Source organism: Gadus morhua, chromosome 7 (genome assembly GCF_902167405.1).
Source record: "Gadus morhua chromosome 7, gadMor3.0, whole genome shotgun sequence".
In the NCBI taxonomy this organism is placed as follows: Eukaryota; Metazoa; Chordata; class Actinopteri; order Gadiformes; family Gadidae; genus Gadus; species Gadus morhua.
The window spans coordinates 28175506-28202137 of NC_044054.1; the positions used below are offsets into that span (position 1 = coordinate 28175506).

Below are 26632 nucleotides of genomic sequence, written 5' to 3' on the forward strand. Positions count from 1 at the left end.
TAATAGACCATTTTCTTGGTGAACTACTTGAATCCTAGACGTCACAAATACACCAACTTCAAAAGGTCACTTTTACACTTTAATTCACTTTATTAAAACCATACGCACACACACACACACGGAGCAACACACTTTAGAGATTCAATACGGGAAAGGCACTGTGTGCATCAATATTCTGCGAGTGAGGATTTCTTAACACACACACATCTCAAAGAAAAAAAAAAAATCTGATGTGTCATTTCAGACAAACTAAAGACTTGTCGGCAGGTATCTATGACAACACTACATCAGCAATTAGAATGACACTTCAGGATGCTATCCAACGAATACCCTTTGAGGCGTTCAGTACAAATGGCCGTGTCTGAAGTGTAAATACATCGCAGACAGCCGCTGTTTAAAAGCCCAGTTGTACCTTCTGAAAGTCAAACGTCACAACACGCATTGCAATGTAATATATAATGAACACACTGATGGAATGAAACTCAAAAGTGTATGTTCAATATACAATAGAAACCTTACGTCAAATCATTCTCTAGAACTGCACAAAGTTCCTTCCTGGCTAGGGCATGCACACCCAAAGAGTAAGAAAAACCCTACAAAAATAGACCTTTCCGCATTTTACAATTTTTACTGAGTCTCCTCGGAAACATCCAAAAGCATAAACATCGCAAGTTGTCCAATTGTCTTTATACAAGAGTTATTCTCTATAGAAAGATAGATCATCGCTATTCACATATTGACAAAGAAATCCGATCGTGTTCCTTTCATCATCATGTGGCCAAGTGTCTTGTTGAGTCAAACCATACAACCGTATTTAAAGTCATTTAAATGCTTGGCTTACACACACGCACACTAAACATGCATCCTCCGGTGCAACAAAACACACGCAACTCAACCAACAGGCCAATCGAAACATTCTGGGGAGCTATGTGGGAAAATGAAAATATACTTTAATGAACTAAAAACAGCTCGCCATTCTAATGAATAACAAGATTTAATTTTTTTGCATTCACGAAACATCTCCACACACACACACACACACACACACACACACACACACACACACACACACACACACACACACACACACACACACACACACGGAATGATAGGTATACAACATATTTCCATCACATGGCAACAGAGACACCATATCCAAGCGGCTGTATAAGAGTCGGGGCAGTAGTCTTGAGTCTTCAGCGTCCAACCCTAACCTTTCCATCGGTCCGATCTGGTCGCCACATGCCCCCTCACCCCCTCACCCCCTACTCCGAAGACGACACAGAACAATCATGGCCGACGTGTCAAGACGATCTCCGAATCCAAAAGGGTCCTTGGTTCTGCATGATTTGGTGGTAGTTCCCGGACTCAGCGGCCGTTTCTCCCCAGACACGCCTGTCAGCATCCACCCCCCCCCCATCCCCATCCCCCCCCCGCCCCCCAGCACGACGCTTTCTGACTGAGTCGTTCCCATGGTGACTTGCGTCCTGTTAAGTGCAAGGGCATGCCCGTGTTGCATCACGTCAACCTCAACAATCCTCCTCCGCGGCCCCTTTTTTTAAAAAAAAGAAAGAAAAAAGGAAAAAGGCGCCGTGGCCGTTCACTGTGCCCGGGTGTCAGGACACACCCGTGTCTTCCTGCGTTGGTCCGCGTCACTGGACGTCGATGAGGTGCCTGAGGTAGGACTGGGTGAGCCCGCGCAGCTCCTCCAGGGCATAGTCTTCGGGCATGGGCAGCCGCGTGATGAGGGCCGTCAGCTTGGCGTGGGGCGGCTGGAGGAGGGGGTCGGCGCCCCCTTCCTCGGCCTGCTGCAGGCTCAGCACCACCCGCAGGATGTTGGCCACGCGCTTGGCCATCTCTGGAGGGGGAGGGGGGGAGGTTAGGTCAGGGCTGCTCAGGAGAGGGGTAGGGGGTACTTAGGGGTACTTTGTGGGAACTCAGGGGGGAAATTGGACAATTTCTCAAAAAATGTTGTGTAATCGTTTAATTAAAGCGGACAATTATCCATAACCAATATTTACTAAACGATTTGATTCTGAAAACCACGTTAATGAAATGAAGTTAATCTGAATACTTGCATAAAAGTGTGGTAATTCTGTCCAATGAAAAGCCATTGATATAAAAAGGCGAAAGTGAAGCACAAGCCCATGTTCCTCACCAAGTTAAGTGTTGGCACCACCCACTTCATGTTGATGTTCTCACCATATTACCTATATGCTAGGCCCATTTATAATCATGTTTTCAGATTCAGCGAGCTAAAACCATCCCATAATATGTGCAACAAAGAGAAAACCCGGTAGGAGGGAGTTTCATCTATGAAAAAACAATGACGTAGACTGAAAGAAGAACCGGCATGCAACACCGGACGTCAATCCCCCAAAGAAAAGCGCCCGGCCGCAGTCGGTCACCCACTGCTGCATTGTGGGTCTGACCGAGCGGCCGGTTCTGGCCGGTGGGAGCGGGTCTTACCGGACTGGGCCAGGCAGTCCTTGGCGGTGGTGCAGGGCAGCAGCTGGACGCGGCTGCAGAGCGAGGTCACCTCCGTGTAGAGGCGCTCCGTCTCGTAGCCGGGGCTGTCCATCTGGGAGGAGGGGAGCAGGACAGACGCCATGAGGGAGGGGACGGGGCCCGACGGACCACAGCCCCCGGGACGGACCACAGCCCCCGGGACGGGCCACAGCCCCCGGGACGGACCACAGCCCCCGGGACGGACCACAGCCCCCGGGACGGACCACAGCCCCCGGGACGGACCACAGCCCCCGGGACGGACCACAGCCCCCGGGACGGACCACAGCCCCCGGGACGGACCACAGCCCCCGGGACGGACCACAGCCCCCGGGACGGACCACAGCCCCCGGGACGGACCACAGCCCCCGGGACGGACCACAGCCCCCGGGACGGACCACAGCCCCCGGGACGGACCACAGCCACCGGGACGGACCACAGCCCCCGGGACGGAGGGCCGGTGGGGTAGGGAGCAGTGTTGCTGCTGACGCTAGATTTAGCGACTTCTGGCCATCTCTGGCGACTAAAAAGCTTATCTAGCACGACTGGCGGTAAATCTGGCGACTTTCTTTCATGTTATCCCACGTTTCACCGCACACATCTCTCTCCCTCTTTCACTCCCTCATCTCCAGTCCCCGCCCAGTCCCAGTCCCAATCGCTTGCTGCGATTGGGTTCCTCCTTCTTCGCCCGGATCCCCCTCGAATGCAAATGGAGTGATTACATTTTACGTCATTTCGCAAACTTAGCAAGTTCTAGCGACTTTGTGATTCATTTTGGCCACACGGGTAGGGTAGTACCTGCTGGATGTCCTGCAGGCTCTGGATGACCCGGATGTAGTCCAGGTACACGCGTCCCGCCGTGTCCCAGTCCTGGATGCTGACGCTGCGCTCGGGGAGGGACAGGCCGTCCAGGAACTCCAACAGGTAGGCGTGGTTGTCGTTGATGATGCAGTCTGGGCGGGCGGGGGGGGAGAAGGAGTGCTTCGGTGGGTGGGCGGTTGCGTTTGTCTTTTTTAATTTCGACTTCACAATAAAAGTCTTCTGAAATAAATCCCCCATTTTTACCCGCTCCTTAAAGGTGATACCACCTTTATCGGGTACATATGATACCCCCAGGTGTGAGTGTGATCAGCCTTTATAAGCCGTCCTGCCTCTTCTGACATCACAAGTGGGCGTGTCCACCCAGATGTGCGCTGGACAGATCAGTCCACCAGCCTACCCGGTGGACTGGAGAAAACGTTGTTCATCTATCCGTCACACATCTAGGCGAACACACCTACTTGTGAAGTCAGAAGAGGCCGATTTACCAAACGGCTAATCACAACCACTTGTGTGCCTGAACAGGCCGGATTAGACTCTGTTCCATCACAGAGCGTTTGGTTTGGCCTGTGACGGGGCGGTGGCGGCAGCGGCGTTGGGCCTACCTGAAGCCAGGTGCTGGATGAGCAGCTTGTGGCAGTGGTTCCAGGAGCCGGCCTGGTAGAGGTGCAGCGCCTCCTGGTGGCGGTCCCCGTCGCGGCGGGCCCGCATGGCCTTGGCCTCGTGGAGCCACTGCTCGGGCAGCAGCAGCCTCTCGGTGAGGAAGCGCTCCCTGCGGTCAGAGTCCTCCGTGCGCTGCAGGGGGCAGTAGAGGCTCAACATCTCCCTGACGGCACGCTCCCGCAGCCTGCAGAGAGAGCGAGAGAGCGAGAGAGGGGGGGGGAGGAGGGTGTAAACATACACACATTAGCTGTGTTCGAAATCGTTCCATATACACTCACTATTCCCTATATAGTGTTCATGATATAGTGCACTATATAGGGAACGAACAAATGAGAATTCGGACATTACGCTGAACATTTCTAAACGTCATGTGCGTCAGTGAATGCGCCGGGTATTTGTGTGACGCAGACAGATGCGCCCACATCATGTAAACAAACCGGGCACTCAAGAGGAAAGCTGGAGGTTGATTTGATGTTGAATGTTACGTTTCCTTGTTCAAGTTTTTTTTAATTAATTTTGAATGATATATTTTCTATGTTCAATCCAAAATAAATTGTTGACAATTCTAAACGAAAGCCGGAGACTCCATCATTAAACGTATTCGTTATTCAGCTCCTTCTCCGGAAAAACACGACCTCATTGCATTGTGGTATACGGGAGTCACATGTAGGGTACATCGTATGTACACTCAAATTTTGGGTATTTTAAGTGCACTATATAGTGCATGTAATTAACCACTGAGAATTCGAACACCACTACAAGTGGCGAGCACCCTATATAGTGCACTATATCCGTGATAGGGAACGATTCCGAACACAGCTACTGTGGTCCGTACCAGGGAGGAGACCGACCACCGGATGGAGAGGAGATCCCTGCACGTCTTTCTGCTTTGCATCGGACGGTGAAATCGGGTGTTTTTAAAAACAATGGACACACAGGACTAAAGGCTTAGTTGTGGTTCCACGTTGACGCAACGCAAGGGAGGTTACGGACCCCTTACGTCCTTGTGGACCCTCCTTGCGTCCACTGCAAGGGCCTGACGTGCGCCTCCCAAAAATTGTACCCTTGCGTCGAGGCGACTCAGCAGCAAGGGCTGTGATTGGTCCGCTCGCTAAAACCCAACGCAGAACCAAAACAGGTTCACGACTGCGTCGAAGCGTCGTGGGACCATAACCGGCCAGTAACCCGGCCAATCAGTATCAGCTCTTGTCCGAGCAGGTCAGTACGACGGGTACTGACGTGTTGCGAACGGGTTCCTGTGGTCAGCACACATATACCGCTGCCCCCTCCCGTCAACCATCACGGGAATAAATCACGACAAACACTTAACGACCGGGACGCCCTGTCATGCAACGTCCAAAACAATCGACGGCGACCGAAGGGGCCCCCCCAGGCTTGCGCCCGGTGGGGTTCGGTTCGGTTTGGGTTCGGGTCGCCGCGGTAACGTACGCGTGGTCGGGGATGTGCAGCAGGACGAAGACGGCCAGGTGCCAGAGGCCGGCGCTCTCCAGCTGGGCGGCGTAGCTGGCGTGCAGCAGGCCCTGGCGCGGGCCGCTCAGGTGGCTGTACTGCAGCGCGCCCAGCACCCCCCACAGGTGCCAGCTCAGCCGGTAGTCCAGACGCTCCCAGGTGACGGCCAGGGGGTCCAGCAGCTGGTGCAGGCTGTAGTGCCTGGGTGGGGGGGGGGGGGGGGAGGAGGGTTGTCATGGTTCCAAGACAGATAGATGTGTACTTTATTGATCCCCAGGGGAAATAAGAAGTCACGGGAGCTTGAACAAGTCCCACACACAGCATTGACATTCAACATAAACAAGATGATAACATAAGGTATCCACGTGGGTAATAAGAAAGATAAATGATATACATGTGTGTCATGAAGGAAGTGCAAATAAGTACATTGACACCATGGAAAGGTTGAAACATGAGGATATGCTTTTGGATGAATTGGAATGGTTGCCTGCTAGGCTGCTTAAAAAGGTCCTGTAGGTGTCTAGGATTTAAAAGCATTTTTTTGGGTGCAATTAGTTAGAAATGTCAGCGCCATCCGGCAGTGAAATGCGCGTTTGAAAAGACTGGAGATTTAGAATATCTAGATTTTAGTCCACGCCCGGCTCGTCTCTGGCCACTTAAGGTGTATCGTCCCTGATTGGTTCAGGGGGGCCCTCAATCACAGGGATCGAGCAGAGAACTTCTACGTGGTGATCCTAGTAACGACTCATAGTCGGCTAATCTCAGCAACTCAGATTCCAGAAGGAAACTATACATACAATCACAGGTGCAGAAAAGGGGAGGGACCTTTCAGGTTGTTTAGGTAAGAAAACTCTGCTCTTCCTCCAAAACGACCAAATCCGACCAACAGCAACGGAATGAAAAGGAACAAAAAAAATGAAAGAAAAGCGATCCCGTCGCCGACCATGCGCAGGTTGAACAGGGTCGAGAGGCCTACCTGTCGCTGAACAGCCTGAGCAGGTGGAAGCAGAGGTCGTACAGCGGCCGCTTGGCCGACTCCTCCTCCTCGTCCTCGTCCTCCATGTCCGCTCCCTGGGACGGGTCCAGGTAGGGGGGCAGAGGAGCGCAGGCGTACCGGCCCGTCTCCCCGTCTCCCTGAGGTGAGGAGGGCACACATCAGTCACACATGGGGCATGTTTTACCCATTTAGATACACAACTGGATAGACAGACATAGATATTAAGATAGATGGATCCATCCATCTATAGATATATTTACGTCTATTAGGGGTGCGACGATACGCATATTCGTACTGACATTTTTAAGGTTTGATACGCGTTTCATTTCGCTGCTTAGCGAATTATTATTTTATTTTTTTATCGTTAGACCCCTTATATCTATAGATTTAGATATCTATACCTGTATAGAGCCCACGTTAAGTTTTAAAGAAGTGCGTGAGACCACAGCGCGAGACCACCGACCTGGAAGGCGTCCTGGTACTTGGCGAGGGCGTCGGCCACGGAGGCGGTGGGGGGCAGCATGTACCAGAGGTGGACGGCCACGCAGCGCTTCCAGTCCAGGCTGGAGCACACGTTCACCAGGCACTCGGAGGACTGCCACACCTAGGGAGGGGGGTAAATGAACGTCAGATCGGGAGGCGATGGGGGGGGGGGGCCCCTCACGCCCTGCCTGTCCAGCCAAGGCCCCTGGATGGAGGGCCGAATGTGGCAGCAGCCACACGTAACAAATAGTAGGGTTGTACAATTAGTTCAAAATTTTTTTTTTTGAGATTTCGCTTTTTGTAGAAATTGCAATAATGAACAGCAGGATTATTCCAGATTTTTTTTTTTTTTAATTCTTTTCGATTTTAAGATTTTCGATTTTAACATTTTGTGTATTTTTTTTAAGGAGAAAATTTCAAGTTCTCAGTTGGCACAACGGAAATGGCGAAAGGACCACTAGAGAGCCAAAGGACCAAAGGACCACTAGAGGGCCAAAGGACCAAAGGACCACTAGAGGGCCAAAGGACCAGCAGAGAGCCAAAGGACCAGCAGAGAGCCAAAGGACCAGCAGAGAGGACCAGCAGAGAGGGGGGGGCTTACGGGTTTCCCGGCCAGCAGCGTGAAGATGCGCAGGCGGTCCTCGCTGATGTGGCAGTCCGTCTGCATGCGGCACCAGTCGGCCAGCTGCAGGCCCAGCAGCTCCCTGCAGGGCTGGGAGCCCATGGCCTGGGCAAGCAGCACGGCCATACGGTGTTCCCCTGGAGACACACACACACGCACACTTGGAACGCATGGCTACGCAAACATCGTCCAACACAAAGCCTGAACAGTTGACGGAATGCAAATACTAGGGGGAGCCAAGTTACCACTAGGCCTAGGTCTGGGAGGACAAACTGATCCCAGCCTAGGTCTGGGATCAGTTTGTCATCAATATCACATCGACATCCTATAACTGATAGCTGTAGGTATTCTACAGTCTAAAAAACATACCTCTTTGTTTAAAAGAATCTTATAGGGATGCACCGAAATGAAAATTCTTGGCCGAAACCGAATATACTGAAACAGTTGGCCGAAGGCCAAAACCAAATACCGAATGCGTCTTTTAATGTTTTTCATTCATTCTGCTTTAATTTTTCAATTTCAATTACAAATTTAATACAAAATATTTATTTAATGCTGAACGTTTTCTAACATTCCAGAAGACATTATAGCAAGAATTTAAGAACAATGTACCTTTAAATAAATGACTTTTTATTTCTTTTATAAATAAATAAAAATGTTCGGCGTATTATGTTCGGCCTTTTTACTCCTTCGGCCGAAACCGAACATTATGTTTTGGGCCATTTTCGGCTGAACATGTTCGGCGGCTGAATATTCGGTGCATCCCTATTACGGACCCGTCCCGAAACCCCTCTAGCTCCGCTTTCTCACGTCACAGCGCTGCACAGCCCGCCAGAGAAGTCCTCTGAATTCAGAGAGTCTCCCTCCTACTAACTGGGAGGGCCTCCAGCTCGCCCTATGGGACTCCGACCCCCCCCCCACGAGCCCTACCGTGTTTCTGGGCGAGGCGGCAGGCCATACTGATGCGGCCGCCGGTCAGGTAGCTGAAGATGGCCTCGGCGTGGTTCTCCTTGCCGGCGTTGCCCACCTCCTCCTCCACGCGGGCCGTGGCGCCGCTCGACAGCCAGGCCGAGAAGGCCCGCCTCCTCTCCAGCTGCTGCAGGTACTCGTCGGGGGCCTCGGCGTCGTCCGCGTCGTCCAGGGCCTCGGAGGAGCCCAGGCGGCCCCAAAGCGCCTCGCAGAGGGTCCACACCTCGGCCCAGTAGCCCAGCACCACTACAGGAGCACAGGGTACACTTCAGCCTACTCTATATTCCCTTCCAATACTTCTAGTACAGACGCTAGAGGCACTGTCACACCAAAATTGTACCGGGGCCGAAAATTGTACCCGCCTAGGTAATCCGCGTTCAAAACATTACGTAATAGATCGACGATTGTCCGTTGCCAGGCGGGTTTCAAAAACATTCGCGCTTATCAAGACGATATAACATAATACAGATACCGCTTGTTTTTACTTTATATTTGTATTGTATTAAATGTAGCTAGTAAACTGAGGGTTTAAAGTGTATCATAGTTTAGATTTGTATTGTATTTAAATGTTTAATCGGATTTGGCTTTTAAACTGAGTGTTTACAGTGTATCGTAGCCTAGCTAGCTTGCGTTAATTTAATTTAGATAATAGACGCCATCGTTCGACGCGATCGTCCGTTGCCAGGCAACGTTCTACGCGATCATCAGTTGCCAGGCAGGTTTGGAATATTCAAACGCGGATTACGTAGGCGCCGGCGGTAACATTTTCGCCCCCCGGTACAATTTTGGTGTGACAGCGCCCCAGAATACGGGAGCACGTCCCTCTGTCACTCACTGTCCCCGTCGGCCTTCTGCTGCAGCTTGCTGATCCACTGGGCGTACTCGTGCAGGGCGGAGACCCCGAGCTGGGGCTGGACCAGGGGGCACGTGCTCCCCTCCGGCGTGCTGACGGTGCTGTGCTTCAGACAGATCTCCAGGGGGCGCTGCAGCACGGCCAGCCTGGACGCCGACTCCTCGCCCTCCATCTCCTCCTCCTCCTCGACCTCCTTCTCGTGCTCGGGCTCCACGCCCGACACCTGCTCCAGCACCACCTTGAAGGCGCTGTCCGTCAGGCTGGTGGGAAGGGGGGAGAGGAGAGGGAGGGACAGGTTAACTACCCCACGACCGCCACACATCTTCAACCGTGCATGCGTGTGTGCGATGTTAAGAACTATGTTGTGTGTGTGTTAAGGACCCCCAAGAAAACGAGATTGGTTAATCTCAAGGGGTTACACCTAATAAAGACATTTTAACAACCGTATAGGTGGGTTGCCGTAAGTAATTCGGGGGGGGGGCTCACGAAACATCCCATTGGCGGCCATTCCTCTGTGCTCCAAAGACGCACAGGGGGGAGTGTTATGTGTGTGCACGGGTACATGCGTACGTTTTGCTCCGCACGGTTTGAGGCATGAAGCTGAAGTCCGCGTTGTGGCCTTTGAGCGTGGCCTCCTTGGAATGGGGGGCGCTGATCTGCTGGGCGCAGTGGGCCAGCGTCCAGCCGGGGCCCCAGCCCACGCGGAACGACCGGCCCATGAAGAGGCCAGCGTCCATCAGCAGGGCTCCCTGAGGAACGCCACAGGGACAAGGCTGTTTAGTGCAAGGCTGAACCACAGCACCGGGCAGGGCAGGTCAGGGAGACCAGCAGGAACGTCCCACATGGAATAGGGTTCTCAATATAGCGCTAGGGCTAGGCGATTTGGCAGAAATGAAATTAAATAAAAAATATTTAAATAAAGAAAATATATAAATTAAAAATATGTAGTTTTTTTAAGTATGGATTTTATTTTCATAACCCTAACCCTATTATTATTTTTACAAATTGTCCTAAACAATAAATTCGAATTACAAAAAAAAAAAAAAAAAGATGAATTGTCAGCTCTAGCGTTATTCAACTGTTTTTCTATATGTTCACTTCACGCCCTCTTATTTTTCATACTAAATCAATTCTATGAATCAGCTTTGAGTCCTGACAACACACCGCTGCAGCCAGGGGGCCATTGCCTGCACCCACCTTGCCCAGGGTGACGGACTCCTTCAAGGCCACGGGGCCGCCGAGCCGGCGGGCCCCCACGGTGCGGATGGAGGGCTCAGGGGCCCGGGCGGGCAGGAGGAAGGAGGTCGCGGGGGTTGCCGCGCTCCAGGAGAAGCCCCGGGGGGTCTGGCCCCTCGCCGGGGAAGCCCGGGAGAGGGAAGGGTGGAGCTTGGCCGAGGAGGGAGAGCCGTCTCGCAGGGAGGGGTCTGGGGCCTGGGCGAACAGGCCGGAGGAGAAGCGCGCCTGGAGGAGACCGCCGACTGGTGGGAGAGAGACGCAGCGTTAAGGGCTGATTATGGTCCCACGTTCACGCAACGCAGACGCTTCGACGCAGTCGAGAACCTTTATGGTTCTGCTTCGGGTTTAGGTGAGCGGACCAATCACAGCCCTTGCTGCTGCGTCGCCTCGAGGGAAGGTTACATTTTTTGGGAGCCGCACGTCCGGCCCTTGCGGTGGACGCAAGGAGGGTCCGCAAGGAAGTAACTTGTCCGTAAGCGTGAACGTGGGACCATAATCAGCCTTCAGAAGGACAGAGAAGCAGCGCTAGGGAAAACAAATGGACTGCATTCATAGCCTATGAATGCACACCCTATTTCAGGGTTCTTTTCTAACCAGTAGCCACTCAAAGACCTTTACAATCACTGCCTGATATTCACACAGACGGCGGTGTCAACCATGCAAGTCAACAGCCAGCTCGTAGGGAGCGGTTAGGGTTTGGCGTTTTGCTCAGGGACACCTCGACACTCGGATCAGGAGGGCCCGGGGATCGAACTAGCAGCCTTCCGGTTGCCAGCGAACCCGTTCTACCCTCCTGAGCCACATGCCGCCCAAATGGGAAGTAGATCATAGGAGCGTACCCGAGGGCCTGTTCTGCACTCTGGGAACCAGACGGCGGCCGGAGGAGGAATCTACGGCGCTCTTCATCAGCCCCTGCTCCTGGTCGTCCTCATCGTCATCCTCGGTAAACAGAGAAGCCTTCATGATCTGATCGAAGAAAAGAAATAAGATTAGTGCCCAGAGAATATTAGTTTTAAGGGCACAGTGTGACTTATAAAATCAAGGGCATTTCTATTAAAAGTGGTCAAGCTTATTTTATTTACGTCAATGTATGTTCAAAACCACTAATTATTAGAAGATCAAACAAATCAGTTCTGTGTAAAAGACTAAACATGTGGCGGATCCTGAGGGATGTAAAACATACAGAATTAGGTATGACGAAAAATTGTCAATCTCCTGTTAAATGGATTGAATCCCCTTATTGAAATTCCCCAGAAAGTAGAGTCTCTCTAAACACTGACACCTGACTGAACACTCAAACTCCCAACGGGAAGGCTGAGTGCCCCCCTGGGTGCCCCCACGGCGCGTGACGCCGGCGGGCTGTACCTGGAGGGTGTGGGGGTTGATCCCCAGAGAGGAGGCGATCTGGCTGGAGGCCGAGACGGGCTCCTGCTCCGAGGGCACGGGGCCCGTGGCGAGGCCGCCGAGGCGGCTGCTGAAGGCGTCCGAGCCCCAGTCCTCCTCCCCTCCCAGCAGGCTGTCGGCCAGGGAGCCCTGGGTGATGTCAGCCATGTCGCTGTCCAGCTCTGCCAGGCCGCTGGCGAGCTCCTGGATGGCGGTGGACTGGATCAGAACACACACACACACACACACACACGAACACACAACGCACACAGAGAGGTGTGTGAGCGATCATAGAGGTATGTTCATTTTCTAGCACACAAGTATGTAGCAGTATCTTCGTATAGAATATGACATGTATAGAGTAAAGCTCAAATGTAATGAAGTGAAACAGAGCTAACAGACCAGCGTGTGAAGGTTCACTTCAGTAACTTTATTTCATTAACCCTTGGTATCGGGATCAATATCATGACAACTTAACACCACAGACATTGGTCGTACAAATGTATATATTTCTCCTTCCAGTTATTTGAATTGCAGCTTATGCATGATAATGTAACATGTAAAATCTGGAATAAATATACAAAAATATCTGGTTCATCGACTGCCAAAAAGGCCATCTAGGTACATTAGACCACGCCTGTAACAGAGCTGTTGTACAAATTTGTAGATACTTTTTTGCATTTTATTCTGAATTAGTATCACAATAATAGAATGCATAATAAAAATGGAAGGTTCTATAAAAATCTCCAAAAAAAACCATCTATACTGAAGCTACTGTGAAACAGTGCAAGCCAACAACCCATCCATTCCGCTTGAAAATTAACTTAAAGATTAATTTAAGTATAGTCTACAATTGCAACCCGTCATGTCATCCACATGGAAACGCAAAGCGTTTTAGAACAGCAAAAATATCTACTTTAGCTTGCATTTAAGACGTAAAGGCACTTCATCCAAATCAGCCGTTTTGTTATCATAAATCATTGACCAAGAGGAAGTAAAATCAATTAACTCAGTTAACAAACATGGCAAAATATACAGCATTCATAGCCCAAAGTGGGTTCCAAGGCATCAGAAAAGAAAAGAGGCTTTTTTAATGCCATAAAACCAGACACAATGTGGCAAGATGAATTCCCAATCGTAATCAAGGGAGCACTTCACCCAAACCTCGTACACATACACACACACACACCCCTTCCATGCACACAAATGAAATGAAGTCCGGTGAGCCAGATGCCTGTAGATGTTCATATTAAAACCATCAATCTTCCTTCATTCCTCTAGTATAGTGGGTGAGGATTGCTCCCCTAAGACCTATACTCAAATGATGTTGATGTCAGAGATGTGGATGGACACCCGCAGCTCCGTCTACCTGAGCTTTTGGCGCCCCCTGCAGCTGCGAGGGGGGGAGCTGCTGGAGCAGCTTGGAGGGGGGAAGCGACGGCATCGTCTTCAGCTTCTTGGGATCGGCTTTGGACGGCACGTCCTCCTCCTCGTCAGAGTCCTGGAGGCCGTATTTGGAGAAGTGGACGACCTGGAGGGGTGAGGAGAAAGGTGTGCTTTAGGACAGGGTTCCTCAACATTTATATTACTGAGGCCCGCCAACATATTCGAAATATTTTCAAATACGCAGGGAGGGTGCAGGCATCCCGACCAACCAGTAGGGGTCGCTAGTGCAGCGACCAGGACAGAAACCATTATATGCCTGCCTTATCTAATCTAATGAACACAGATACTGTAGGACCATTGTTAAGAATAATCTTTTCAGGGAGGGCTTTATTTCTTATTCTCTGCAGCCCAGTGGCCAATGCTCGGCAGCCCGGTACCGGTCCGCGGACCGGTGGTTGAGTACCCCTTGTTAAAAAGGGACTCAAACATCACTGGTGCTAGGCTGGCCTGTCGAGGTCCTCGAAGCCCGTTTGGACAAACAGCCCCAACAGAGGCGTCTTAAGAGCGCTTGCGGCCCCTCACCTCGAACACCCAGGAGCCGGTCTCGGGGCGGTACTCCAGGAAGCGGGCCCCCTGCTTGCGCGAGGCGCTCTCCAGACGGCCCTCGTAGTTCATGTCTCCCAGCCGCTCGGGGCTCTTGATCTGGGTGCAGGTGGTCTTGTCGTTGGGCCACACGCCGTCCAGCGTCACCTCGGCACGTCTTTTGGGGGAGGGGAGAGCGCGTTAGTGACTCAGAGAGAAAGCCAGAACAGAGACTACAGCAGTCTTAGCCTGACTGATTTAGTATGCAAAATTTATTTTTATTTTTTTTTTAAAAGGTCCTTCTGTTCTGCATTATTCACTAAACAAGTTATAAATCATTCTATACTAGTATGACCAACACAACATTGGAAGCAGTCAACATATAAACTGCTCTTTCCTTTAGGCCAGACCTGTGTTGAGATGAATTGATGCATGAATAGATATTCACATCTTTATTTAACTATTGAATTGTAAAAGAAAAATACGAATCTTCAGATCTCCAGTCAGTAACAGTAACGAAGCACAAAAATATTTCATAATCCCCCTAACTATTTAACACTATCCATAAAGCATCTTTGTGTATTTTTGTGTCTTTGGCCCAATCCCATTTCTACCCCTTACCCCTCCCCCTTACCCCTCCTCCTTGTTTTGAAGGGGTAAGGGGTAGGCGTACCCCTTCCCCCTTCCCCATACCCCTTCAAAACAAGGGGGAGGGGTAAGGGGTAGAAATGGGATTGGGCCTTAATCTTGACATAGATAAACGTGCCCAACATGCCCAGCGAGCCAAGATAAGGGCACCCTGCAGCGGGTAACTCACCTGTTGAGACCCTCCCCCTGGGCGGGCTTATTCTTGTCGTCCGGGTAGACGATGACCTCCTTGCGTCTGAAGTGGACGATCTCGTCCAGGTTCAGCCCAGTCGCGTTCACCACCCCGCAGAAGAACACAGAACCGTAGCCTACAGGGAGCACGAGACGATGAAGCATGCAGGCAATCCATCACCGGCAAATGACATCCATTGATTTTATTTTAGATGCGTATATTATGAATATTAACGAAAAATTACAGAATTACCAATTGACTCACTCATCCATCATTTGAAATACAATACATTAAAAGCAGTGCTGTAAAATGGCTTTTCATTTTGGACACACCAGTGGAGACTAAAATTAGAATGACAACCAAATACTCTCATGGATGGTTTGCATACATTATCTGGGTAGATGCGTCATTACCTTTCCTGCCGATGGTGAAGTTCTCCACCACACACTGTCCGTTGTTATCGACCATCTCGGCCAGCTCGTCCATGGACGGGATAGTGTAGTACCCCACACGAGACAGCACTATGCCTGTAGCAACGAACAGAAAAATGTGTTCGTATCCAACTTAAAAGAGTGGCTTCCATGCTGATGCCATGCATATTAAATCGATAAAAAAAGGTGTGCGTCTGTGTGTGAACAGAGAGAAGAAGACCACTGACCGGCTGGATGAGGAGCCATCTGAAGGTCCTCCACCGCTTCCTCCTCCTCTTCTTCCTCACGCTCCCCTTGAAGCGAGTCCTCTCCCAGAGACACGGACACATCCTCACAGCTCAGCTGTGGAGCACAGAGTCATCCATCATTATTTTCTACAACAACCAAGGGTTCAACACCAGTCTATTCTTCCTGTTCTAGTGTGTTCCGGTGACTGTGACTGGATGCCTGGACTCTCCTCATGGTTAACCGGCCAGCATCCCATCATCAATTTAATAGGTTTTGCATGCATCTACCTGCATGTCAATTATTGCACCCATTGCACTCCTGACCATCGCTGGAAGGAGGGATCCCCTACTAAGCGTTTCTTCTCAAGATTTCTTCCTTGCTGATTTAAGGGACTTTTTACTTGCCCTTTTGGGGGCTTGGGTGAAGGGAGGTCTCATAAATACTTGGCCTGTTAAGCCCTTTGAGACTAATGGTGATTAAGGGGTATCCAAAAAAAAATTGAATTGAACACTGGACCATTGGGCAGACCCTTCAGCCACCGTCCTAGTCGGGACCTCCAGTGCGTTTACCTCGGGGCCGTTCCTGACCGCCCGCTGCATGTTCAGCTCACAGATGGTGTCCTGCAGGGCAGCCTGAGAGCGACCCTGCGGGATGGGCTTGGAGATGGGGTTCACGTAGAACTGGGTGACCTCCAGGTCCTCCTCCGCCTTCTCCCCGCCGACCACCATGTCCCGGAGGTCGTCCTGATCGTCCATCATGTGGCTGGGGGAAGGGGAAGGATTGGATTAAAGGCAAATGTAGGCCAGATGTGAGATGAAACGATTACAAGAGCCGTGTGTGGGTGTGTGTGTGTGAGTGAGTGTGAGTGTACCTGTGGCCGTTGTGGGGGTACTCCGAGGGCGAGGCCAGGTCGTCGGTATCTCTGTTGATGGGGCTGCTGTACAGGCTGCTGTTGAGGTTCTTCAGCACCAGCTTTTTGATGCTCTTTCTATTGGCGGACAGAACACACACGCACACACAGAATGGTTGATAGTAAATAAAGCATCCATAAATAAAGGGCAGAACAAATACAAACAACACAGCTTCTTGACGCCTTCTATCGGTGGACAGAACGAACACACACACACACACACACACACACACACACACACACACACACACACACACACACACACACACACACACACACACACACACGGGGCCAGTGGCGGGCCGTACCTGGGCACAAAGGCTCCGTTGGTGAGGGAGGGCTCGTCATCGTCCAACCCGTCAAACAGCTGGGACTTGGAAGCCCCCGACGAGGTGAGCGCCTTGGGCCGGACTCTGGTGGCGGGCCGCGGGGTGAGCTTGTAATGGGTGGGCGTGGTCAGAGCCTTCTGAGCCGTCGGATTGGTCGGCTTCAATCGCTGCGAACGATGGGTTGACGAAGTGACGATTTACATTTAAAATAAAAATTATTATTTGATCGCCGTTAAAAAACAAATAAATCTTGTTCGCTTGTACAGCGAAGGAAGCGGGACCCACCTCCTCCTTCTTCTTTGGGTCGGACAGGGGGTTCCGGAACAGGGGGGAGTCCCCGAAGGGCGAGTACGCCAGCGCGTTGATCTGCTGCTGCAGCACCGCCTGCTGGGCGGCGGCGGCGTTGGGGTCGGTCAGCGCTGGAGGGGACGACAAACACACGCATCCTTCTAAAAAACACTCGCAGAATGAGAGCAAAACAGAGACACCGAGCGACTAAGAAACTAATTATGAAGGGAGAGGTGGATGCTGTCGACTGGAGAGGTGGGGGGCACTGACCGACGGGCTGCTGTGGGGCCCCGAAGCCTAGGGTGCTGGCCCCGGTGTTAAACCCTCCAGCACCGAAGCCTCCCATGGTTCCTAGAGTGGTGCCGAGCTTGTTCTGGGTGTTGCCAAACAAGGACGTCTGGGCCGTGCCTACTGCTGGGGAAAAGACACACACACACACACACACACACACACACACACACACACACACACACACACACACACACACACACACACACACACACACACACACACACACACACACACACACACACACACACACACACACACACACACACACACACACACTCCTTACTACGGAGAAAAACAGCTGATCTCATAATGCAATGCCTTTCTAGTGAATGTGTTTTTCTGATACATATTAACATTTCTACGACGTGGAAACATCTGCTCAATTACCCTAATAATGTAAATACATCATAGACATGGCATGTCTGGATAAGGTTATGGTTTAATACACAAAACCCCCATCCAACCTAGCAGTGCATCTACGGTTACCTGCTCCAAAGCCAGCTCCCAGGCCCGTCCCAAGGCCCCCCGGCGCCGCCTTGTTACCAAACAGACCCCCACCCGTCGGGTTGGCACCAAACCCTGCAACCGGCAAAAGCACAACGTGGTCATCAGGGAGAACTCAATCCTTTGACCCATTACAGGCCGATCAGGGTCAGCGCTGGTGTCACGCCTTCCCCTGCTTACCAAAGGCGGACGTGTTGGCTCCCGTGCCCAGCGTCAGGGCCGGCTTGTTGCCAAACAGACTGCTGCTGGTACCGAACGATGGGGTGCTGGTTGTGGTCGCGCCGAAGCCAGCCGGCTTGTTTCCAAACAGGCTCTGTTTGAGAAGACGAGGACGGACGCATGTCAGACAAGGTCGCTTGACTTGTGCCTGGTACAAAATTGTGTAGCATGGTGTTCGCTGTACAACGGCAGACTTAAATCACCAGTCCTTCTGAAGGACAACATGCATTCCACGAGGTATATGCCACTCCGTTCGTCGTACCTGTGTGCCGACGGCGCCGAACCCAGTGTTGGTCTGTCCAAACAGCCCGGTGGCCGCGCCGAAGCCCGTGGGCGCGCTGGCCGGGGCCGCGGCACCAAACAGCCCCCCGGCCTGGGAGGCCACGGTGTTGCCAAACAAACCCTGAGAGGAGAGGACACGACCGGGTCACGTGCACCGCTTGTGCTTTCAGAATCAGCCCACGGCTGTATTAATGCATGCGGTTCGATTGAACCAAAAATGATACCGCATTCGTTCGACTCCACAGGATTTCTTGGGATAGGTGTGAGAGACGGCAGCGCATTATGAGGACTCACCATAGTGCTGGTGTTGGCCTGGCCCATGGTGTTGGTATTGCCGAAGGAGAAGCCGGGGTTCTGTGCAGTGGTGGTCTGACCAAAGGGCTTAAAGAGGCTGGCGGCCGCAGCCTGCTGCTGTTGCTGCTGCTGCTGTGCCTGCTGCTGTTGCTGCTGCGCCTGCTGCTGCTGTTGCTGTGGGGTCTGCTGGCCGAACAGGCTCCCAGTGGCCGCCCCAAACCCACCGGCACCTGCACAGGAAACATCAGGACAGTTTGAGAAACATGGAGACAGATCGGAAGGAGTGGGGCCTCAAGTAATGGTAGGAGCAGTGTTAGGGAATAGTCAATGCAGCGGTATTTTACTTTGATTTAAATAATTCAATTAATAATTTAATACCGTTTCCCTTCTGCATCATGAAGAGGAAAGACATATTTTGTTAAAACTTTAAGTCTTGACAGTCAAACAGTGAACGCCTTCATTTCAAGACGTACCCAGAACACTCACCAATGTTTTACATACGTGCAAAGGCATAACACGCCACCATCCTAAACCCAATCACATGATGAAGACTCAATCGACTCACTGGCGCCGAAGCCGGTCTTGGCCTGTCCAAAGAAGCCCGTGTTGGCGGCTGCGGAGCCAAACAGCCCCGTGGCTGCGGTGGAGGTGGCGGGAGCCGCAGCTCCAAACAGCCCGCCCGTCGCCGCTGCCATGGGGTTGGTGGGGCCCTTCCTGCCTGCCTGGTAGTCCTCCAGACGCAGCTCCTACACAAGACACGAGACGAGTTCACCCTCAGGGACGTGACCCCCGCCGCTTCAGCACGCATAAGAAGATCCTCGTCACCAAGCAGAGACCCGTGCACGACTCTTTCGCCGGCGCAACCCACATATTCGACGAAAGACGAAAGCATGCGGCAAAATCTAGACAGCGTATTTTCCACCAAACAAAGCGCTTTCCCGCAGTGCACAAATGTTGGGAGGACGTTTTTTTTTCACGTGTGTGTGTTGCTCGGTCTACGGGGCCTTCCTGACCCACCTCGAGCGATTTGTTCTCGTACTCCTTCATGGCGGTGATGCACTGGTGCTTGGTGTTGATGCTCGTCGTCACACCGCTCTTCACCATCGTGTCACTTCCTGTCGGGGGCTGCGGGGGAAAAGGTAAGCATCCATTATTCGTTCAACTAGACCTTGTTGAAAGTATCTCTTTATACAGGCGAGTATGGTTGGGATGTCCCGAAGACGCAGACGACAACACGCTCCAGCGATGGGATCGCTGAGACTTCTTGACTCGGGGTCCGATCGGAAGGTGCGTGGCTCATGGGAGATCCTCACATTGAATTTGAGGGCTGTTCCTGGTTGCTGGGCCGCGGTGAACCCAGACGCTCCAAACAGGGAGCCTGTGGCGGCGCCCCCAAACGGGTTGGAGGCGGTGTTTGTGGCCCCAAACAGACCTCCGCTGCTCGCTGTGCTGGTCCCGAATGCTGGGGAAGAAGAGTGTACGTACGTGCCATCAACAAATACGAAAGGACTTAAGAGCCGGTGGGCCGACAGCACAAATTGGGGATGATATTTGGAAAATATCATATTTGTCGCTACTCACTGCCAAAAGCAGCCGGTTTGCTGGCCCCGAACGCATTGCTGGGTTGGGAGAAGAGTCCAGTGGCTGCTCCGGGGTTGGTGCTACCAAACAGGCTGGTGGTTGTTCCACTGGCAGCGCCAAACCCAAAGCCACTCGTGGCGGAGGACGTAACCGGTTGGCTAAAGGTACTGGATCCAAAGAGGCCTCCTGGATAGGGAACAGTAGCATATCAGGGAATTGACTCAGGCTCAGTGGGAAGAACACGGTAGCATGGTAGGATTGAGCGACATTTCAAAAGCTTCACTGTCCCATCACTGCATGAAGTACTGTTTGGGAAACTTGTGTACAAATAAAAAGGGTGACAAACCAGGTTTGTTTTGTGTTGCCCCAAATAGGCCCCCAGTGGTGGCTGTCTGTCCGAACGCAGATCCTCCGAATCCTCCAGTGGTTCCAAAGCCAGCATCTGCAAATGGGAAAGAGGCCAGGACAGGACAATCACTAATTAGTGTTTATTCATCGAATCATTTATCTGCCCAAAAAGTTAATTAACTTTTCACTTGCAGGTTACAATTGCGTAGCCTCAACATGCTTACAAATGTCAGTTCTAGGGCTGCAAATAACAATTATTTTCTGAGTTGATCAATGCAAATATCACTTTTTCTACAAATTGTCATCAATAAAAGCAAACGCCTTCCCAACTTACTAGAGTGCAAAATGATGTCTTTAATATGCCTGCTTTGCCTGACATGGAGCTAAAATACAGTTATTTTAAAATGATCCAAATTTTACGGACACTGCGGATTATGGGATAATACAGTCAACTCAAAGGCCAAAACTTACTTTGCTGGCCAAAAGTAGACGCGGTCCCGAACCCCCCGGTCCCTCCTCCAAAGGGAGCACCAAACGACTTGTTGAACATCTTGATTGGCTAGCAAGACTGCATAAGCCTGCTCTGTGGATAGAGAAAAGAATGGCACACATTAACAGGCACGTCGTTCATCAGCACCAAAACATCAACAATTTCGTCATCTACATGAAACATAATCAATGTTTCTCTTATTAGTTATGCCTGGACTTCAGGCTACACAGAAAAATATCAAAAATAGGCCGGCATATACAGCCACTTTCTTTGCACAGAATTGTAGCTGCAGGCCTGCACGTCCGTGAGCATGCGCTGTGGCGTGTCAACGCGGCATCGAAACTTGTAGATTTGTTCCTTAATGAGCTTTCCCTCATGGTTTAGAGAAAGCTACCAACTACCAAGCCAGGGCAGTTTGCGTGCGCTTACCATGGTTGGAAAACAAAGATACAGATGTAAGAGCTGCTAAAAACTTGTTTAGGATATAATGGATGTCCAATTGCGGCACACATCTACACCACAAGGGCTGAGTGGAAAAAAAACAACGAAATCCAGCCGAATACTTTCAAGTTGAATGCATCGATGGTGTGCACTCTATAACATAACAACTCCACAGAGACTAGAGGTTGTAGTTTTTTCAAAGGACATACTGAGTCTCATTTTGACCATTGTAGTTTTCACATTTTGCATGCATTCTTTAAAATTCATGTATTTTGAGGGTATTGAAGTGACAGACAAAAGGTTGCAGATTCTTGTCTACCAGGCCACATCTATCTGTAATGCTGTCTGTTTTAGTGTGTTGCGGTGATGCAGATTGTGGACACTGCTGCCGGCTAACAGCTTGCCTACTGGTACTCTTTTCTTTATTTATTTGTTCTACAATTTTGCTTGTCATACAATGCATGATTATAGCCCCCTTTGCTCTCCTTCCCATCCCTCGGTTGAAGGGCTGTCAAAAATATATGGAATACAAAACCCTTTGAGATTTACTGTGACTAAGGTCTATAAAAATACAATTGAATTGACCTTAAAACTGATAACATATTATTCTTCAGCAAATAAATATGTTCATACCATTCTCTTCCACGTGTTATTTACTAGTGGTTCGAGCTTCCATAACATCATTTACGCAAATTGTATTTCCTAGCTTTAAGTTGTTTGGTGTAAGGAAGAAAAAGGATTTCCATTGCTGCCCTAAGATAAACATTAAGGCTGATACGATGAGTGGAAGACTTCCCATGCTCAACTCAAGTTAACATAGTGGACTATGGCTAACTACAAGCTAGCATGGCTCTGTACACCAAAATACTAATCTAGTTTCACTCATAATATAAGTGATCATTAAGCATTAAAAACGTTTGCAAGGTAAATACAAGTTCATCTTCCATCTGAATTTTGAATTGACGGTTCGCAACCAAGTAAATAAAGTGCGTTATCAAGTAGATAAGCTTAAACTAGCGTTGATGCTAAACGATGTAGCTACGTCAACGACACCAAAACAACGCATTGAGAGGGATACATTAGTTGGTCTACATACCCTTAATAACCTTCGGATTTGCGTCTAATTATTGTCGTACGTTCACCACAATATGGAAGATAAAATTCAATATCGTTAACGATTCAAATTCTCCTTAGCTAGCCAAACAGCATTGCCGGATAGCTTTCTCAGCGAGGAGGGAAAACGGCAGCCAAACAACGTCACGGCGCAGCATAACACGTAAAACACATAACACGTACGTCACTATACTATCGTCTCGCGAGATTTCTCTGGCGAGCCTTTGACGGATAATTTAGGATGCTTTAATTTCTCTGCAACTGCTCTCTACTGCTTTAACTGTTGAAGAAACACAGATGTAAGAACACTAACAACATCACCCTGTCTCCTGATTGTTGGAGGAGCCCAGTTAATGCCGCCTAGGTGGTGGAGTGGCAGCCACCAAAGTGGCATGGAGCAAGCAGAGTTCGTGGGGAGCTTTTTTTTAAAGTTAAGTTCAATTTAATTCATGAGAAAGCTTTTCAAGCCAACCTTGATCTCATTGAGATGAATCTACGTTGGCTGCCACAGATGAATAGTCCTGGGGCCGGTTTCACTAAAGTAGTTTAGACTGGTCTTTGGGGTAAGATGGGTCTGGAGCTCAAAGGCGAATAATGGAACACAATGTGTAATATTAACGTATTCTAAGCGTTACGGCCTTGGCCGTACCCTACATGTGCTTTGCTCTGTCTCCCCCTCCTGGTGTCTTATTGTCGGTGCAATGGGCCAGGCTTTCATTCGTTTTCCTCTGTTCTAAACCTGTTCGACATGCACACCTGCCACCCATCTCCGGTCATCATCTCGGCTCTTCTTAAACCCCGGTTTTTCACCAACTTATCGACAGATCGTTGTTTCAACAACAGTGCTAGATAACCAGGCATTAGTGAAGTTCGTATTACTAAATATATTTTGTGTTACATATTTCCTCCTGTTCATTATCTCTGTGTTCCCCTTGACCCAGGATCACGAACCCCCTACCAGCCTGCCATACACCCTGTGTGCTCATCTACTTGCACTACGTGCCTGTAGCGTATCATTACATCAAACCTCTGATTTTATTGCTGCGTCTGCGCTTGGGCTCCCCCGGTCAAAAATAATGGTAATTATAATTCCAACAGTTTATACAACTCAAATTGTCTGTTTATTTTTTAAAGCAATACCAAAGTTTATATTTGTCGATTTGGTTATCATGGTCACAGAAAAGTTAACCTTAATATCAAGATTAGTGTTATGTATTTACAATCAGTCATCACCTTTTACTGTAATAGTTGGTGTGTTGGTGTGTGTTAAGGTAATAATGTCTACATTATTTCAAATACAGTTGCTGTGTGTGTTTCCCTTCAGTTAGGTAGTTCATAATGATGGCAACAACTAGAGCAAGATACTTTTTTAGAAATGTGGATTTCTTAAAAGTGGAGATGGTGAATCAGTCATCATTTAGCCGGTTGAAAATAGTTAAATTCTTCACAAATAAATCACTAAATCAGAGCAAAAGCAACAATTTTTATGTATTTTTCCTTTTCGTTAAATCATTATTTTCCAAAAAAAATCTTCCACTGATAAACCATTTATATGGTTTATCTTATAATAGTCCCACTAAGATGGTTCTAACCAAAGCATATTTTTTACTGTAGAAGTCATAGGAGATGTGCCATCCTAATCGGCTATCCTAGGTTATTTTTCGGACCTTTGACTTGAGGGGGCCGACCAAGCATCTTATCTGACAACAGATGTTGTTCCGGAGGGCTGGTCTGATGGTTTGGTCCCTGAGGCCATAAATGAGGGCACTGAGACACCTGGGAAATATATTCAAACACACAAAGATTATATTGTACAAACGCACCAAAGTTATTCTGTCTACCTTTCTTGCAATGGCTGTTATAATCATAGAACTGAAGGTGAAGGTTAGTATCAGGACCAACTGAAAGAAATGAAGTAAAACAGTTTTTCTTGCCTTGCTGGCAGAAGCTTTGTCTGACGAGGCTGACCTGGCAACCAGTGTCACACCAACATAAGAAAATAAAATGGCAAGTCCCCCAAATGAAAACACAGAACCGGAATATGCTTCATCTACACGTCTAGACATGGGTGTCAGAAACAGCGCCTCTTTTGAGCAGAAGTCCTTCATTTTCTCATTATATGCATAGTCAGGTCGCCAAACAACAAGTATTAACACCCGTATGACGATATTGAGAGAACAGACCGTCCACACAGCAGCAATGGCTGCTCCTGTGTTTCTGACGGTGACAAGGTCTGCATGTCTCAGAGGAAAGCACACAGCCACATATCTCTCAATGGACATCACTGCCAGAGTAAGAGGAGAGACGGCTTGAACCAAAGTAGAGAGCATTGTTACGAAACCACAAACATACATTGTTAGCTTAAGTCTGCTTACAGCCAGTATGTACATTATCAAACTTAATACAAGATGAGCAGTATCTGAAAAGAGCAAGTTATACAACAGTATGTATCGGGGTGTCTCACAAAAAACTGGCTTGCTCCTCAAGGTGTACAGGAGAACACAGTTCAAGCAGAGGAAATTACAGCTCAACCCCAGAGATAAAGTGGTGAACAAAATAAATTCTTGTTGTGCTTGATACTGCAGACCAGCACTTACATTAGCCCTAAAATATCCAGCATCCGGCATTACAGCTGTAATCAAAAAAGTTATTGAACAACAACGTTACAAAGGATAAAAAAAACATTAATATGTTCCCCCAAATCAATAATATCATGCAGAGAAGCAAAATTATTTAAATTTGAATTAAAAAAACAAGAATTCCCATTCATAAGAGTGTACCAAGTTAGAGTCAACTGAACCGGTGCTGCTCCAGCCCCTGTGTGGTCTGGCCGTTAGCCCTGCTCATCACCGTTTGCCCTGCTCAGAACATATGTCCTCCAGTATGACGCAATTATTTTTTTCTAAATGTGTTACACGGGGGATGAGTTTTGTTTACCCATGCAAATTACATTAAATCACTATTTTTCCATAAGACTATTCACAAGGATTCAAGCAGAGGGAAAACCCGTATTTAATTTAACCCAAAGTAGAACATTCACATTGAATGTATGGTCAATAAAAATTGGTAACTTTGTGGGTATTTCCAGATCCACAAATAAAGAATCTTTACTTGTGTTTTTTACAATTATTAAATTGTGGATGCGAAAAAAGCATAGGCAAGGCAAGGCCGCTTTATTAATATAGCACTTTTCATACACAAGGCAGACTCAAAGTGCTTCACATATAAACATTGTCATACAATAAAATAATAGATAAGTAAAAGAAAACATATGCAAAGAAATTAGTAAAATAGAAAGTGCATTGTATTTAAAATCAGATCAACAGTCTTTCTGGAACCCACATAGGGACTCCAACCCGACCTAAAGGAACTGGGTCTTTTCTCTGGGACTCCAACCCAGATTCTAGTCAATTTCTACTCTAGGACTCTTTTTCTATTCTAGGACTCTATTCTAGGACTCTAACCCAGACACACGTTGGGACTATAACCATGAATCAAAGGCCTTTCTCTGGGACTCCGACCCGACCTAAAGGAACTTGGTCCTTTCTCTGGGACTCCAACCCAGATTCTAGGACTCTAACCCAGACAGAACTTAGGTCTCAAACCCTTATCCTTCTCTCTGGTATCAGATCACGTATCTTTCTGGTAAAAATAGAAAATAAAGGGAAAGTTATAAAGGCATTTTAGTAATAAAATAGAAAATAAAGGCAAAGTTTAAAAAAAAATTCAGAAAGTGTAATGTATTTAAGATTCAGCAGAAAGCTAAAGCAAACAAAAGTCTTCAGTCTTGTTTTAAAGGTGCTCAGAGTTGGGGCAAGTCTTAAATCCTCGGGGAGTTTATTCCAGCTATTTGTTGCATAGTAACTACAGTAAATCCTGCTTTCCCATGTTTCGTGTTTACTCTGTTGATAATTAATAAATTGGCCTCAGAAGATGTTAGTGGTCTAGAAGGCTTATGTAGTGGAAGCAAATCGGTTAGCAAAGAGCTCTAGATGTCGATATGTGCACCTGTATATAGCGCTCTTTCTCCACAGCTATTTTAAATGCACTATCATAGCTTAGTATTACAAATTAACACATGAAAACAAGTGTTGT

General features: G+C 49.0%; 2 protein-coding genes across 4 annotated transcripts; both read right to left on the minus strand.

Annotated features, from left to right (window-relative positions):
• Positions 1-66: 66 nt before the first annotated feature.
• On the minus strand, positions 67-22705 carry nup98 (nucleoporin 98 and 96 precursor). 3 transcript variants are annotated; one of them, XM_030360971.1, is made up of 35 exons: positions 22521-22705; positions 20965-21076; positions 20492-20587; positions 20146-20331; positions 19878-20026; positions 19582-19689; positions 19130-19310; positions 18565-18794; positions 18251-18391; positions 17950-18082; positions 17752-17844; positions 17245-17385; positions 16972-17105; positions 16666-16853; positions 16319-16435; positions 16017-16209; positions 15447-15561; positions 15202-15315; positions 14786-14924; positions 13969-14146; positions 13370-13531; positions 11983-12219; positions 11457-11583; positions 10579-10859; positions 9952-10130; positions 9364-9641; positions 8490-8774; positions 7539-7696; positions 6918-7058; positions 6434-6591; positions 5437-5658; positions 3930-4171; positions 3304-3458; positions 2470-2581; positions 67-1858 (listed from the first exon to the last, which is right to left on the minus strand). In XM_030360971.1, the coding sequence occupies exons 2-35, from the start codon at positions 21041-21043 to the stop codon at positions 1653-1655; spliced, it is 5658 nt and encodes a 1885-aa protein (XP_030216831.1). In that variant the 5' UTR covers positions 21044-21076; positions 22521-22705; the 3' UTR covers positions 67-1652. The 3 variants fall into 3 exon arrangements, with proteins under 3 accessions (XP_030216831.1, XP_030216830.1, XP_030216832.1); XM_030360970.1 differs by having other exon boundaries at positions 17245-17388; XM_030360972.1 differs by lacking the exons at positions 67-1858; positions 2470-2581; positions 3304-3458; ... (9 more) ...; positions 11457-11583; positions 11983-12219 and having other exon boundaries at positions 12410-13531; positions 17245-17388.
• Positions 22706-24186: 1481 nt separating this feature from the next.
• Positions 24187-25164, minus strand: LOC115547124 (odorant receptor 131-2-like). Its single transcript, XM_030361092.1, has one exon. It carries the CDS (start codon positions 25162-25164, stop codon positions 24187-24189), a length of 978 nt encoding a protein of 325 aa, XP_030216952.1.
• Between the last annotated feature and the right edge of the window lie 1468 nt (positions 25165-26632).

Coding starts and splice junctions, on each gene's coding strand:
- nup98 (XM_030360970.1), bottom strand. CDS start 21,043: ATGTTCAACAAGTCGTTTGGTGCTCCCTTTGGAGGAGGGACCGGGGGG. Junction 17,389..17,751: donor GGGAGCTGGCTTTGGAGCAG/GTAACCGTAGAT, acceptor TCTTTTCCCCAG/CAGTAGGCACGGCCCAGACG. Junction 13,532..13,968: donor CCGGCTCCTGGGTGTTCGAG/GTGAGGGGCCGC, acceptor TCACCCCTCCAG/GTCGTCCACTTCTCCAAATA.
- LOC115547124 (XM_030361092.1), bottom strand. CDS start 25,164: ATGCCGGATGCTGGATATTTTAGGGCTAATGTAAGTGCTGGTCTGCAG.